The sequence below is a fragment of the Orcinus orca genome, chromosome 2 (assembly GCF_937001465.1).
Source record: "Orcinus orca chromosome 2, mOrcOrc1.1, whole genome shotgun sequence".
Taxonomy (NCBI): Eukaryota; Metazoa; Chordata; class Mammalia; order Artiodactyla; family Delphinidae; genus Orcinus; species Orcinus orca.
Window position 1 is genome coordinate 121,012,963 of NC_064560.1, and position 17,441 is coordinate 121,030,403.

A 17,441-nucleotide genomic window follows, 5' to 3' on the forward strand; every position below is an offset into this window, starting at 1 on the left:
AGTTCAGGTACTTGCATCTCCCTAATTTTCATATTAATCATGTGTCCATCTTTCTCTGAAATAGGGCCATCATGCTTCATGTCAGAATTTAGCATGTAAGTAAAATTCATAGTGCTTCAAATCTCACTTGAAAATATTTCTATGGAGAGAACAGAATGACTGATCTTATTATTACTAACAAAGCAAGATTTCCTAAAATGTTCATTTTTAGCCTTGAAATAGGAAAATTAGTATTAAGATATTTATAAATCAATGACGACCACACAGAGTCCCTACCCTCCAAATCAAATTTGTTCTTATTTAAGAGAGCTGCTACACACTGTAATATATCAATGTTATATATTTCTCATCAATTTTTACAGTTTTCACTGATTAAATATATAGTGACTCATAAAGCATTACCATCACATCAATTGTCACCAGATGCAAGCATATGTCATTTAGGTATTAACTATCATATAAAAATAGCATTTTGGTTGTTTAGAAGCCATAATCTGGTACCAGTCGTTCCCAAATTTCCCTAACGCATTAGCCATCTCTCAGAAAGTGCTATTATCTCTGTACTAATCCGCAGCCAAAGGAGAGAAAACATCTTTAAATAACTATTTCTTTTCTCTGATTAAACACTACTATATATTCATGGTAAATAACAGGTTTATTGATATAGGAGAAAATGTGTCAGTGGGTTAAAATTTTCCATATTACCAGAGGATGGAAGTTGAGGTCAGCTAAATAAGCTAAGCTCAACAGAAATATCCATTAAAAATTCAAATGAATATAAATTGCTACTATATAAAACTTACGCCACCAATATCATCTATAAAAATGGCTACCACATTTGCATCACACTCTTTCTAGATGCTGTATCAAGAACGCTTTTTTTTTTTTCATAAAAACACTCTTCTTTCTCATAAAGGACAATCACTACATTCTGAATTAGTTATAGCTCAGATACTTCAAGTTGCTAATAGAATCGACTAATAATGAAGTCTGGAGACACTTAAAAACCACCTTGCTCTAGAAATTTAAAAAAAAAAGAATAAAATATCAATAGGTGTTTTGCTAGGAGGAGAGAAATTCATTCTATATGTTAACTATCCCATCAGATTGTACAGACATTGCCTAGACTATTAAAACCTCCTAGTAACTTATAGGTAATTACTCATTGGCTGACTGTAGTGGTGCACAGCAGACAGAAGCTGTGAGAGAAGCCATCCTTCCTTGCTAATATAACATGGAGAACTCGCTGCTACTGCAACACTTAATGCTCACAGCACCTAGTCATCTTTAATGCAAATATACATTTTCTGCCTTGCTTCTATGTTTTCCATTATAATGCAACACAAAAATAGTATACATTTCATTCCATCCCTATGAGGTTTGCATAAGCAGTTCCAAGTCAGACTAAATATTGTATTGCTCTTATTACAGTGGATAAATATTTTAAAGTTTAGGAATTAAATATTTTATTTTTTCTGTATGCTCTCTGCAACTATTATGAACTTTTTACAGCTTCTTCATTCATGGGAAGTCTTTGGGGTTTCCTTTTTTAAATGTAAGACTATTACTGTTTCCCCAAACAGAAGCAGATAAGAGTTAACAGATAAGTTCAACAAATCACTTCATGCTTGGTGTTAATAAGAAGAGTATGCTTCTTCATATAAAGAAAGGCTTTTCTAGAAGGCACGTATCTTTTATTATAATAAAAGTTTGCCAACAACAACAAATGAATCAAGTAAATGTTACATCTTTAGGTACACAATTTCTCTCTTCACTTTTATGACAGCATAGATTTTCTTGGCATACATCTCTGTACTTGACACAGGTATGTCTCACACTAAATTAAAACAACACATCTAAAGAAGAGCATGTCCTGAGCTGTTTGGTTGAAATTTCCCACAAAATAAGAAACCAAGAAGCTGTTTACACATGTGCTTTAAAAGAAGTAGACTAATTATGTTAACTGATTTATTAATATATGAAGTTCTTGGTCCAATTATTAAAAGTACAAAGAGACCAGGGAGCAATTTAAATGTCTACTGCATCTAAGATAAAATGTTTTATCTGCTTTGCATTTCAAAATCTTTTTCTTTTTTTTAAGGTTAATTATAATTCTAAGCAAAGCTACTCTAGATAGGCCCCTTAGGTTTTATGTAAGTTTAAATAAAATAATAACAATAACTTTACCTCATTGGCTAGCTCCAGGAGTACTGGGGCAGCTCCATTTTTCCCCACTCCATTCAGATACCTAGACAAGACAAAGCCAAGTGGTAATGCAGTGACAAGAAAAGGCCAGCATAGACTTGTCAGCATCCCCTGTGTGTACATGTTTCTCCTGGGCAAATGCCACGCTCAACTCTAGTTAAAGTATGCTACTGTCATAGGAAAGCACTGAAGGGAAAAGAATAACAAAAACAACTTACCTCAAAACCACTGGCAACTAACTAACTGAAGTTGGGGAAAGGACGTCTGAGTACACAGGTCTCCCTTGTGTTCACCTCCTAACATGTAAGTGAACACAGAGGTGATTTTGAAAAGAACTATCCCTATCACCCTGGCTTCATCTATACCACAGCCACTCATGGGAAGGAAATAAGTTTACTCCTGAAAAACGCATCCATGCAAGCATATCACTTTTTTATTTACTTTTAGTTCATAGGATTGGTTGACACCTTATTAGGAAAAAAATGGAACAGACTTTTCATCAGTGGGTCAGCACACCTTTAATAGGTAATACAAGCCATCATCTTATCTGCTCTGGATTTCTGTCATAACCTCCAGCTCTCCTCATCCCCTAACCCTGCAAAACAAACAAACAAACAACTCCCCAAATTCATCCCAGATATGGAAGCCAGAGTGATTTGTTTTAGAACAAAGACCTGAACATACCATTCTCCTCCTTAAAACACTTCAAAAGCCCCACATTAAATCTCAAGATTAAATTATAACCACTTAAAACTTCTCGTAAGGATCTTCATAATCTGGTTCCTACCTACTCTCTTCAGCCAGCCTCATCTCTAGTCACTGTTCCCCACTCCAGCCCTTCACCTGGATACCTCCTGATTCAGATTGTACGTTGCCTTTTTCATCCACCATGACCTGGGAGAACATTAAGTATCCCTCATGTGCAATCCAGGAGCACCTTGTCCATCTCTCCATCACTTAGCCCAGAACACTATGTCTGCTGAGTTACTTGTCCACCTCAAACCCATCCCGACTGTAAGGCTGAAAGCCTCATGAAGGTAGAAGAATTTCATTTTATTCAATTTATTATGCCTAGCACGGTTCTTGGCTTATAATAGGTGATTATATTGTAATACTGAATACATATTTTTTTCTCTAATAAATGAGTAATTAAATAATTTTAAAAAGCCATTTTAGGCAAGAAAATAAAATTAAGTATGAACATTTTCTCTATAGTATACTGTTTGATTGAATAAACTAACAACATTTGCTTGATAGTAAAAACCAAAGTGAACAGGTGAGGTCTTCCCTGTAACGGCCAGAAGCAAAAACTAAATTAATTTCACAGGTATGCTTATAAAGATGTATGATTTCCAATAAATGAAGTGGAATAAAATCAAATTATTTAAGGTGGGGAAAGTCTCAGGATCATTATAACTTCAAAGTAATTCTAATACATCCATTTTCATCTATTGGCCCTTTCTTGAATAAATTGTTTAGGAATCTAACTGGGAAATAAGTACTTTCATTTCAGGAGCAAGGGAACAACAAAATAAAAACAAACAAGACAAGTGTGGTTTAGAGAAAGATCCCTGGGAAATAGGTCAGCTAAGACCTTCATGTCAACCTACAGAACTTCCATTGCACTGATAGGTCTGCTCAAGGAACAATCAGTTTCGTCAAGTCGGAGCAACTAACCAGAGCTCACGTGCATTAAGCATTCTGATTCCAGGTCAGGGTATTTAAGCCTATATTGATAATAGTATATCTTTACAACTCTCTACTTAACATTCATTTATCCCACAAGTATTTTTGAGAGCTAACTAGTTGTCAGGCCTTATTCCAGGTTCTGAAGAAGCAGAAGGGAACAAAACTTCTTTGGTTTCTGCCATCTCAGAGATTATATAACAGTGAAGAGACAGAAGAAAAAGAGAAATAAATATATAAAGTAATGACATATGCTACAATATAATATAAATTAGATGGGTTGGTCAGGAATCCCCTCTCTAAGGAAGTGACACTGAAGTAGAAACCCACAAGAAGGAAAGCAGCCAGCCAAGAGAGGAAGAACATTCCCAGCAAGAGAACAGTAAGTGCAAATGTCAGGAATGTGCTTGGGCTATCTGAGGACTGGGAAAGGCTCTTGTGAGACCAGAGCAGAACCTCTTCTCAGGCGTTAATTTGGAAAGAATGAAAGAGAACAGCTAGACCCCAGATCACTGCCTGTGCCCGGAAACTATCATTTTGAGTCCAAATTATATGGTTTCATATAAATGCTGCATCAATCACAATCCTGGTAATGACCGATAGAACACTTCTATTAAGTTTAAAGCAACAGGAGTTGGTCAAACGACAACATTAGCCCCCTATATCTGTATAGTCTATATAATAGTTGAAGCATGTTCATACTTAATACAGTGGAAATTCCTAATTATGAGCTTGATTACTCTTCCCAGTTGGTCATATAAAGAAACCAAACTCCAGAGTACTGATGAAATCCATCTGGGCTCCCCTAGCTGGTAAGCAGTAAATCTCTGAAATGGACTGCTGATCTCCCAAAGCCTACTGAGGTGTCCTCATATGCTGAAAAGGGTAGATCTGCTTCTAACTGTATTTATTCCCCAATTTGTTTCCCACCTATACCTTATAACACTTCAGAAGTGCTAAGGAAAAGAAATTAAGTTAAAATTAATCTGAAGTTGCATTTGTCCTTTCTGGGAACTTTAACTGTCCCCCATATCAAGTGACAGATCAGGTTTACTCAAATTTTTAGATATGCAATCAAAGGAGCATGATAATTACAGAAGACATTCAGTAAGGTCATAATCAGAAATTCCTAATGCTACCCTTCTCTCCATCCTCAAAACATCTTGTGCAAACTTACAGCATAGACTATTCACACAGTTATAATGGGTTGTTTCTCTCTCCTTGGGGTAGGGCTACACAAATCAATGTTGAACCTTCATCCAGCAGGTCCTTAGCAAAGATCTGAATTGTAACTGGGATATAAAAATGTAATCCTGAACACTACATTAAGGTGACCTGGGCTACCTTCCTGATGCCTATTTGCAAATTGAAATTACTTTGCATAGACTGTATGTCATCCTCCAGCTTTGCCACAGGAGGACTAATAAATGTATATCTCGTGGGTGAAACCATCCTTAAAAGATCTTCCCAGAAGGTCCATTTTATGACGTTTTTTGAGTGTGAAAGATCTATTAGCATCTAAGATTAAAAATAATATATATTGATTTTAAATATAAGGCAAACTTATTTAATCTTAATATTTTTATAACTATAATGGTAAAACTTCAAAAATCTACCAAAATTCTTCACTAAGCTTACATCTGAATACTACCTTTGTTGATTCTATATCGAAAATCTCTGGAATCCATCTCCATGCATACAACTATTTTCCCACTAAACAGAGCAGCTGAGGACAGGTATTGTGGTTCTTATACTTGGTTCCTAGCATAGTAGATGGGACACAGTGAATGCAAAGTAAATGGTGCTAATTAAACAAAAAAGTGGTTCGAATTTTTAGAAACTATTTGTATCATGTGGTATCAGTAACATATTTGAACTAACCTTTTTTCCATGTGAACATCTGAATAAAATCCAACTGGTCTGATTCTGCAAAGCTAATAAAGCTGGCCCCTCAAACAGTGTGTGTTGAGAGACGGGAGGAGATGAGAGATAGTATTTCTAAACTTTGCTATTGATGAGGAAACTTGTAAAGTTGACCAACTTGCGTGTGTTTGTGTATGTGTGCGTGTGCACATATATGCCCATGTGCACTGATCTAGATAAATCTAAATAAATTTTGCCAAGTATGTTTCCTGTTTAGAACTAAAATGCCATTAGTACAGTGGGAAAGAAAAGAGAGTTCTTTTCAACATGAACAAGCTGTGTCTATACGCACACAACATGAAGAACTGAGGAAATTTCCTCAGTAATTCAAAAGCTTAGGAAAACATTTTCTACTGTTGTTTGGATACTTTGAAGTTTCAGTTAACCATGATGGAATCACTCTGTGGACTGTATGGTCTTTAATACAGACTTCAAATTCTGAATTGAGAACATCTCAATGCTAGCAAGAATATAGAGACACAGGAATTCTCTGATATTGCTAGTAGAAATGTAATCATTACTATCTTTCTAGATGGTAATTTGACAACATATAATAAGATCATTAAATGCTTATTGTACATCAGTAATTCCATCTACAGAAATATTAAGAAACTAATTCAAATGCAAAGACTTATGCACCAAAATATGTATCACAGTATTATTTATATCAGAATATTGGAAACATATATGTTCAACAGAGGAATAATTCAGTAAATTATGATACCTTCATATGAAGTAATAAAATAAAAATGTTTACAAAACGCTCTCTTCAAAATAATATGTATTTTTCCAAGTATCAAATTCAGAATTCACAGTTGCATATATAGGATGACCTCATCTATGTAAAAATGGATTGACAAAAGACTGGAATGAAAAACACCAGTGGTTATCTATGGGTGCCACAATTATGGGCAATCCATTCATTTGTTTTTTATACCATTAAAAATGAACTTAATTTTCACAATAGGCATGCATTACTTTTATAAAAGAAAAAGAAAGGAAGAAATTGTCGAGACTGTCAAACTGCTTAAGTATGGTTTGATATAATTTTGCCTTTATTCTAATCAGCTGGGAAACAAAAACCTTTCAAGGCCAATTTACCACAGAGAATACAGGGACATTCAACCTGCACATTTAGAACAAGAGACCTGTGAGGTCAAATCATCTGAAAGGTAACAACACAGCCCGTCTACAAGCACAAAGTACAGGGCAGAAAAGTCAGGAATCGGGCTGGTAAAGTAAGAAACCAGTCGGACTGCTTTCCTATTAGACGGTCCATTACAGCCTAACTTCAAGATTGTGTTTCAAATGTCGTGACTCCTCAAAGTAATTGAGGTTCTCACATTTAACTAAACTTAAAGAAATACAAATATGTTTCTATATTTTCATTATTACCCAATCAACTGTTCGAGTAACCATACTTAAAGATCTTTGTTTTTGGCCTAAACTAACCAGGTAATCCAATAAAGTATGTTCATACCTCAGAAATCAAACATACTTTTTAAAAAAAAAATAGATTTATTTATTTATTTATTTTATTTTTTGGCTGCGTTGGGTCTTCACTGCTGCGTGCGGACTTTCTCTAGTTGCGGCGAGCGGGGACTACTCTTTGTTGTGGTGTGTGGGCTTCTCATTGCGGTGGCTTCTCCTGTTGTGGAGCACGGCCTCTAGGCATGTGGGCTTCAGTGGTTGTGGCACGTGGGCTCAGTAGTTGTGGCTCGCGGGTTCTAGGGTGCAGGCTCAGTAGTTGTGGCGCACGGGCTTAGTTGCTCTGTGGCACGTGGGATCTTCCCAGACCAGGGCTCGAACCCGTGTCCACTGCATTGGCAGGTGGATTCTTAACCACTGCGCCACCAGGGAAGCCCCTCAAATTTAGTTTTTAATGAAAGTAAATTTTTTAAAAGCAGCATTTAGAGATCTTAGAAATCGTCTAATTAAAACGGCTTTTTTACGATGAAAAAAAAGATTATTAGAGGGCAGCCCATGGCCTGTTAGCAAATCTCCAAATTTCTAGGAAATGCTTTATTTTCCCTTGTTGATGTTAACTGGGCCTTAAAATCTGGAATAGAACCATACTTTTATATGAAAGCCTAAGACTATAAATTTTATAAATAAGAATGTATTTTTTGACACGTGAGCCACTTTTCAGTCTTTCAGTGGAGAGTCTGGTTGCCAAAGCAGTTGTTGGCTTCACAGCACTTCATGGGCCTTTCTCAATTTTATATGTATGATTTAGATGATGACTTTAATTTAAATGTTAATTTCACTGAGGAGATTATGACTTTTGAATAAATCACTTCAAACTTTACAAAGGCTTCTTAAGGAGTAACTCTCTTAGGTATAAAAGTGTGTGTGTGTGTGTTTGTGTATGCATGTATATTTCTTTAACAGACACTTCTACTCAAAACAGAATATATCTTTTACCACTATGGCATAGTGAATACTTTTTTAAAAATCTAACTTCAATAAACACTCAATTCTTAAGAAAAAAAGACTTTACAGAAACATAATACCAATATTTTATCTGCATATTCATTTAATTCGTAGAATTTTCATGCATAAAAATCATTCATCTAAAATCAGTGGTGTCACTCTCACCACAGAAAGATTGCTCTGTCAATCTTGAGTGTAATAATTTAAGAGCATATTTCAAACTGTTTTCCTTTCCAGTATGACCTTAAAATATTTAAGAAAGCAACCAATAATTTCTAATGCAAACCATAACCATTTACCATTATAAGTTATTCACTCATATTACAAAGCCAAAAAATTTTTAATTTTTTAAAAAAGGATCTATTTTAAAGATTCTTTTTGTTTCAGAACAAGAGGTTGGGAGCTATAATAAATTAGGCTGAAATTAAAATATCTCCTGAACATCATGTTATTGATTCAATACTCAAGACTTTCCTTTTAAAATATAAACCCCTCTTAAAATCTGACAGTTGTACATTATTATGTGCCTCCTTATGTCCTTACTTGATTTATATCTTTTTTTGCCTTTCTAAAATGGCTGACCCAATACTGACGATGCAAAATACAACTGTACCAAAATTTAATCTTATTTTCTAATATACTTTTCAACTTGCTGATTTAAATAAGAAATAAAATTGGTTTGAGAACTTTCACATATACGTGTAGATATACGTATGCATGAACATATGCATCTATCCAAGATACGTGCTTACAGTTTCAAGCATCCAACTGAGATTTTCTAATACTGAAACAATTTCTTGCATAGTAAAGATTTCACACACATGTAAATTAAGATGGTCTCACCATATTCTTTAAATCCATATAACAGAGTATTTGAGAAATTAAAAAAAATATGCTTGAAGTCTTAAATAAGAGCCTTAAAACAAGATGCCTTGGAATGTTATATAGAAAATCAATTTATTAATCTAATTTATTCATAATTATTATTACAATTAATAGGTATTATGATACCCTCTAGTGGGGCAGGCAGGTCATACCTCTGGTAATAACTTTCAATCGCTTCCGAAGTATGATGTTTGGCATGTGTTCTCTTAATATGTTTCTGAAACAAAATAAAAAAGATTTTTATGTTGTGTCACAGATCAGGTTCAAGAACGAAAATGACACATTTCTTGATTCCAACGTCTAACATAAAGGGCAAACCGAATAATAGTTTGGGGATTTGGGTGGCGGTAGATCTTTTTTCCCTTCTACTCTATGAACCTATGCATTTTAATCTCTATTGCGTGGCTGGGATGTCTCCAGACTGTACCACAAGGTACAGTATATATGTAAAAGCCAACAGGGTCATAGTAATTGAATCTAAATTAAGTTTGCTTAGGGTTGTAGAGGGCAAAGAAAAACTTGTTCCTTGTTTCAACCTTTGTATTAATTTTCCCTCAATTCAATTCCATCTAAGTCCTCCGCACTCTAGTTTTACAATCCAATTGCCATTTTTAACCAGGAAGAACATTGCTTAAAAACAACTTATTTGAAAACTACAAAAAGTAATTCCATAGAGACTTGCCACTTGACTGACACCTGTCATCTCATGATAAATGACTCCATTTTCTGCCTCTCTTGCCTTCTGCCACTCCAGCAATGGTCATTTATCATCATCTCTGTCAGCAATGGAAAGCGGCACTGACAGTGCAAGTCAGCAAACATTTAGCACATGGAACCACGCAACACAGGGAAATTATTATTGTCAGAATAATAATGGTTTAGCATAATTTATTACAGGTCCACCAAATAAGCAAAGGCTAGATGTTATTAGACAGATGGATGGGTAGGCTTGGCAGGCCTCCACTGAGACGCAGGCGGTGCTCGATGTGGAAAGGAGAATATCCTCCAACCCAATCAGAGAGCTGGCAGTTCAATTACAAAGAAATAAAGGGACATTCATCATTCAATTAGGCACCTGTCAACCCTCACAAAGGAGAAAACTTCTAACCTGGTACTCCTGGGAGAAGATGCTCAGCAGAGTGGCCTGCGATTGACTGGAACAAATAAAAGAAGGACAAAGTTAATTACTGGAGTGCACGCCAAAGAAACAAAAGAGAAAGGAGCTTCAAAGGTAGGCCTGCTGCCCTGTAATCTAACAGAACATGAAAACAAGTGTGGAAAAGTTGTTCCAGATGAACACCTCAAACAAAGGCTTCCTGCTGCTAGGTCAAGGAGACAGAAAAAGGGAAAGGGGAAAATATGGATGGTCTCAAAGCAAACTATCGTATGATTTGGATTTTCTTAAACTTTAGAATGATTATAAATCATATCTGTACCATGCAGGTATGTTAAAAGGGACCAAAAAGAGGCAAGGTTTATTCCCATTGATAAATGATAGTCAAATTCCATAAACAGTAGAAAATGCAGTTCATTCACTGGCAACATTCTGAAATTTATTTTGTTAGCAGGTAGGTATCCTCTTCTGTAGGTCTCTCAGATTCAAGGGGGGAAACTTTGCTCTTCACCAGAAGTAGCACAGAGACCACTGGAACATTCCCACCGATACTGGCCTACTTTGAAAATAGAAGCTTTCATAGCAGAAAGCTGAGGCCCTTGAGGACAGCATTCCCTAAGACTGCCGTAAGCCTTATTCATCTAAGACTCCATGCAATGTCAAACACCTGGCAATGAAGCAACCTGGAAAACATTCATCCCAAGTGGGAATTTTCCTCTTACAATTGTTAACATTTAGAAATGGAACGAATTTTTTTTCTCTAAAAAGCAATCAATAGCCCACTACTATTCTTTTTGATTGCCCCCTGTAGATACAGCTGCCTTATCATATCTTGAAAACAATTAATTATTTCTGATATATTTTCCTACCAAATGCTATCCGAGCAAATTACAGTGTTAATAATTCTGCTTTTATAGTACACCAAAGCACTGTGAATAATTAAGATTGTTCTATTCATGAATGAGACTGCTTAAGCTCATCACAGGTAATTTGGAGAGTATGAAATAAAAGCAATGACACCATATTTCTTTACTCACTGTCAGTACTGTCATCTCTTGCATATCATTACAGATTTGGCTTCTAACCCCTTTCCACTCTTATTAGATTACAAAAGAATATGTTTAAAAAAACACCATAAATGTTTATCAAGGAAAACCAATAATTACTAAAGGACTGTTTTAATAACTCAAAAGTACTGAGAAATGATCGAATAAAATTATAAATCCATTATAACTTTTTCAATGTCTCTAAAAATGGAAGCCACCTTTGAAAAAGCCAGTTCTATGTATAAAATCTTCCTATTATGCCTGGCTTGCCTGAGTTTCACATGCAAATCACATACTCTAGTAGGGTTGCTGACAACCAACTCCTGAAAAAAAAAATGGCAAAGTTAAACCCAAATCTTTATAAACTACTGAATAAGTCACTATGTTATATATTTATGTACAATAAATACAGCCCTCCTCATTGCACAGCAAAATATATTTATGTTAACCAATTAATGGAAGGCAAAATGTCAGTCTCTTGGTCTCAAACAATATGATGGAAATAAATGTGCATGTAATGGGCAAGTCAGGGACCAATGACTAATGAGGAGGAAACTAAACTGAATAAAACAAGAGTAAAATGGTAGATGCTCAGAATGGGAACACTAACAGACAGCAGAAGGAATAAGCCCAAGAATAAACAGTTCAAAGTGAGAAGTTGGTCAAGAGTTGAGAGCACTGTAAAAACTGAGGACAAGATAACGCCTTCCATCAGGAAACTGTCTTAAACAGCTTAGAATTCAATTCAGCTAAAACCATGGACATAGCCTATGGAGCAACACGTTTTCTCAGCGGCCAAGTGGGTTAGAGAGAAAATTCCAGCTTACACTGGGGGCAAAACCTGGCTAGAGCTAAAAAGAGAAAATGACTTACCATAGTAAAATAGAAAGACAGACTTGGGTCCAAAAGGCTTTGGGTTTGGCTGACCAGACAAAGCTGTAGAGAACTAACTGATCTTTGCTAGGTAGTTTGTCAGTCAATGCTCTCTTCCTGTGTGTGCTAAGCTTACAGAAGAGCGTTGTGAACAAGTCTCACAACAAAAAGAACCGGAGAGTAGTTTTAGTGCAGCTAAGACACTGACCCCAGTGTGTATTATTTGTTACTCTCTTCCAGTGTGTGGATTCTGAGAAGGGATCCCAAGGCAAAAGACTGGTGAGTGGAGAAACCATGACCTCGAGGGTCTAGCTTCAAAGAACTCACCACCTCTGCCTGCCCCCCACTGCAGTTTCCCCTACTGTTTGATTTGACTGGCAAGAGCCACAGAAGCTACGGTTTAAATTCAACATTCCTTAGGTTCACAAAGAATATGGTTCCTGGCTAGAGAGGAAGAGAGGAGAAGATTCTGCGTAATTAAAAGGCTTATCTTAAACATCACAGTCAGTCCATCAGCAGGTTTCACTGAGCGTCCACAATGTCCTGAGGTCATGGGTATGGGAAAATATGCCTCCAAAATAAAAACATTAAAGTGGACAGGAACTGATTTAGAGGAAACTTTCAACATATACGTGCGTAAAAGCAAAAATTAGAACATTGTCAAGCGCTCACATATTTTTTCGGGATTTAGTGAAGTAAATCATACCCTGAATCCTCACATATTTCAAGACTTTGGAGCATATACTTGTCACTTAGCATACATGTGTTTTCCATTTATATATTCAAAAATACAGTCACTTACTTTGCACAAATGCCCAAAGTCTCTTCAAAGATCGTTTTGTGTTTTTTTTCCCATGCTACCCTCCCATATTAAGCTCCTCACCCTTCAGGTATCTGAGAAAAGAAGAGCATGTGAGTAGACTCCTACACTAGCTATGTAAAACCTTGTCTGAGTCGTGTGACAAATGGCTTTACAGAGCAGCAGTAGTCATGTTGCAGCAATGGGGAAACAAGGAAACAAGCATGAGGACAAAGCCAACACACTGAGGACCTGTGACAGGAGATGGAAGGAGCTTGGGTCCTTGAGGACACTGTTGAGCTGCTCAAGACCATGAATTGAAGTGACTACCTTCCATACTTCTTTTGAGTAATAACACATGTCCTTTTTTTTTAAAGGAAGGAAGGAAGGAAGGAAGAGAGGGGGGAAAGGAAGTGGGGGAGGGCGTGAGGGAAGGGGGGAGGGAGGGAGGGAGGAGGGAAAGGTTTCTATTTCCTATGTGCCCAGGAAGTAGGAGACACAATCGAGGGAGGGCTCAGAGACAGGGTGCCCTACCACGACGGCACCTGTACAGGATGCAATACTTGGAAGGGGCTGTCCATTTTTATACTTTCTAATTCTCTTCCTAGCTGGCACCTACTGTATTTGGCTTCCTTAAAATCGTTCCTCTGTCTGTCACTGTGTCACTAAACTGATGTGCCTAGAGATCATAAATTGCTATGTGTGAATGACTTTTCCATACAGATTTTAAACATTGATGGGGTACTGATTACCCTCATTTTATATTGCATTCAAAACTTCAAATGCCAGGTACATAAACAGGCAACAAACCAGTGCCCCATATAGTATTTAACTCAACGTGTGTCCACACCCATCCAGCTAAGATACTCAATAACCTGAAGGATATTAGAGAAAATGAACATCAGGGAGTTGAATGGGTGCAGCAAAGACTAAGACCAGAACTTAGCACAGACTTAGCTGCAATGCAACATTCTTACAAGGGGGAAGTCTTGATGTTCCCAGGTGGAGACTTAAAGCACGTAGAACCTTCAGGAAGAAGATACTACACTTTATACTTTAAGTTCTTCCTCTTTCAAGTGCCCAACTTCTGAAAAAGACCATAAAGAAATAAATGTTTTTATTCAACTTTCAAGCTCCTTTTGCTATAGAATCTATGATGTGTCAATGTCTACACTCTAATGGGCTTGAAATCCTCTGAACAAAATGAATATTACTTCTAGAATTCGGGAAGCAGTAAACCAACCTAAGAAGATAAAGCAAGATACTCTTACAAAGCATTAGGTTTGCAGACCTCACAAGGTACAACTTCTCTAAACCCATGAAAGAATACAATAAAACATTGGCTGTATGTGGCCAGTGATTCAGGGCACTAGTCTAGGAAGGTTTTCCATAAAAGCAATTCACTTCCCTCTCTCACTCCCTCCCACACCCATACATACAAATTTGAAACATAGAGCCTTTTTTCCCCTCTAAAATCAAAATGGAATTCAATAAGACACCAAGGCTTGGTACAGCAGTACTACTAATTTTTTTTTTTTTTTTTTAGGAAAATAACAATGTGAAGTGGAAAGAGTCATGAGAGATTACTGATATTCTGGGAAATTACTGGGGAGAAAAAAGAAAAATATATATAAACTAAATTGAAGAAATAGAGAAAAATGTATCTATCATACCCCCCACACCCATTTCTTTCTAATTTCCAACTTCATAGTGAGGATATAGACTACATTATATGCCTAATAGTAGCAAATATTCCCACACATGACTATACAGATGGCACCATTAAGCTTAGAAGTAATCAACTATCACAAAAAATTCTTACAAGTTACACCCATGTTTTACATATACAAAAAAAGTGGTTACTGTCCCAGGCACTTAACTAATTTTGCTGACAAACTGAAGTCACATCCAAAACAGCTCTACCTCCAGCAAGAGCTAAGAGTTATATGAACACCTACTTTGTGCTACACACTATACTGTGCCCTTTATTTTACCGTCATAGCAATCCTCTGAGGTAGGTACTATTATTGTCCTTATTTTAAAGATGGGGAAATGGAGAAAGGGAAGTTAAGGAAAGTACACAATTAAAGAACTAGGTAAGTGGTAGAACTGGAAATCGAAATCCAGGTCCAGTTCCAGAACCGAAGCCCTTAATCCCCATGCTAATCTGCCCTTCTAATGTGTGCTAATACCCGTTGCTTAAGGTTAAGCATATATATGTTACATTATACTCCAAACAACCCTGAAAGGTGGGCATTCTTGCTTTTTTGATAGAAAATTGAAGTCACAGGAGGTCAAGAGTTTTGATCAAATTCTATGGCCTTAGACGATATTCGCTTTTAAAAAACTCAAAACGCAGTTTTCCTTTAATTAACTATATAAAAAAATTTTCCTATAGTAAAAAGTCAAGGATTAAAAAATTGTTGGGTAATTTCCATTATTCTTCCTGCAGCTAAGGTGTATTTTGTTAATAACCAACCACACCATTGTCTGAAGTGTCTCTATGTGACTGTAAATGTGTCTTTCGCTCAAATGCTATTTACTGTATACAAAGCAACTTTAAATCCTTCCCTGAACATCACAGGTATAAACCCAATCAACCTTCTCTACAGAGGACAACACCCTCCATAAGTGTTAATTTTATTATATGTTTAATGAAGTTTCCTAGTTATAAAATAGTACATATTCTGTGTAAAATCCATAGGTGTCCATCTGTGTTCCTGTGTTTTTTACTCTGTGTCTGATGTGTGTGTCTTTCTGTCTGTCTGTCTATACACAAAAGTAAAATTTCAAAAATTATGTTTTATACATTTTTTGTAACATGCCTTCATTACATAAGATATCAACATTTATTCCTGCCATAACACATTAACCTTTTAAAATTATTTTTATCATGCTTAAGACAAAACCATGTAACCACTTAGGTCACCAAATAGAACACTGCTGGGACCCCAAAAGGCACTCTAGCTGATCATCACCCTTTCTGTCTCGCAGGTGAATCTGATCTTTATCACTTTCTTGCTTTCCTTTACAGTTTTACCACCCAAATATGTACCCCTAAATTCCACAGGTTAGCTTTGCCTGTTCATAAACTTTATTTTAATGGAACCACACAGTGTGTGCTCTTCGGCCTCTGTCTTCTTTCACTCAATAATATATCTGTGAGAATCACCCATGTTAATTTATGTGAGGTTAATTCGTTTTCATTGTTGTATAATATATTCTATTGTATAAGTATACTCCACATTTATCTATCCTATTGATGAACATCTGAACTGTTTCCAGTCTTTTGCAGTGAGAATAATGCTGCTGTGAACATTCCTGCACGTTTCCTCGTGCATATGTGTACACATTTCTGATGCGTATAAATGCAGAAGTGGAATTCTGGGTCATCTGACATGCAAATCTCTAGCTTTCGTAGATACTGTCAAACACTTTTTCAAAGTGTTTGTAACAATTTTAAACTCCCACCAACACTAAAGGAGAGTTCCCACCGCTATACGTTCTTGTCACGCCTTCTAGTTAATGGCTTGTATTTCCATTTTCTTTCTGCTGTCTTTTGAAGTGCTAAAATTTTAATTTTGATGAAGTCCAATGTTGCAATTCTTTAATTTTATTATTGGTACTTTTTGTGTGTCTTTCTTAAGATATCTTTGCCACTCATAGTCACAAAGATAATTCTGTATGTTTTGTTTTAGAAGCTTAAGAATGTTAGCTTTTACATTTGGGCCTATGATCTACCTTGAGTTAATTTTGTGCATTGAGATAGGAGTCACGTTTTGTTTTTGTTATTTTTGTACATATATCCAATTGGTCACACACCATTTACGACTGAATTATCTTGTTGCCTTTGAGGAAACCAAATATCTAAGGGTCTATTTTGGGACTCTCTAATCTGCTCCACTGATTTATATGTTTATCTCTGCACAGATACCACATTGATTTGATTACAATTGATTACATTTAATGTATGTTCTAATATATTTAGGTTTAAGTCTATCATCTTACTGAATGCTAATTTTCTTAATCACTGTACATTCCTTTCTTCTCATTTTTTGTATTCTTTTAAATTGATTTAGTACTTATTCTTCATTGTTTTTCCCCTGGCAACTTGGAATTTGAATATTCTTATACTATTAATGATTATCTTACATAAACACATGGCCCCTTGGTGATTAACTGCTGCCTGGAAAATACAAAAACTTTGCAACACTATCTATATTTCTCCCCTTCTGACATATAGAATATTACTGACGTTGTTTTAATTCTACATATATCTTAAAATTCACAAGACATTGCTGTTGTTTTATACAGTTTCTGTTCATTCTGATATATCCACATATGAACATTTCATTGCCCTTCCTTCCTTCCTTTTCCACTCTTCCATCCGGAATAACTTTCTTTTAATAATTCCAGCAGTGCAGATGTGTTGGTGATGTCAAATTTCAAATTTCAGCTCTTTTCAATGATACTGTGC

At 36.0% G+C, this 17,441-nt stretch overlaps 1 protein-coding gene across 8 annotated transcripts in view; it reads right to left on the minus strand.

The window, feature by feature from the left end:
* Positions 1-17,441, minus strand: part of CDIN1 (CDAN1 interacting nuclease 1) — a 234,765-nt gene that overhangs the window by 166,012 nt on the left and 51,312 nt on the right. For all 8 annotated transcript variants that reach the window (XR_007475336.1, XR_007475337.1, XR_004485450.2 and 5 more), the window contains exons 2-4: positions 10,241-10,286; positions 9,285-9,349; positions 2,188-2,248 (exon numbers count right to left, since the gene is read on the minus strand). Coding sequence is in view for 5 of the 8 variants with exons in the window: in XM_033435841.2 (XP_033291732.1) it covers positions 2,188-2,248; positions 9,285-9,349; positions 10,241-10,286 (172 nt within the window). In the remaining 3 variants the exon portion in view is untranslated. The remainder of the gene's footprint in view (positions 1-2,187; positions 2,249-9,284; positions 9,350-10,240; positions 10,287-17,441) is intronic.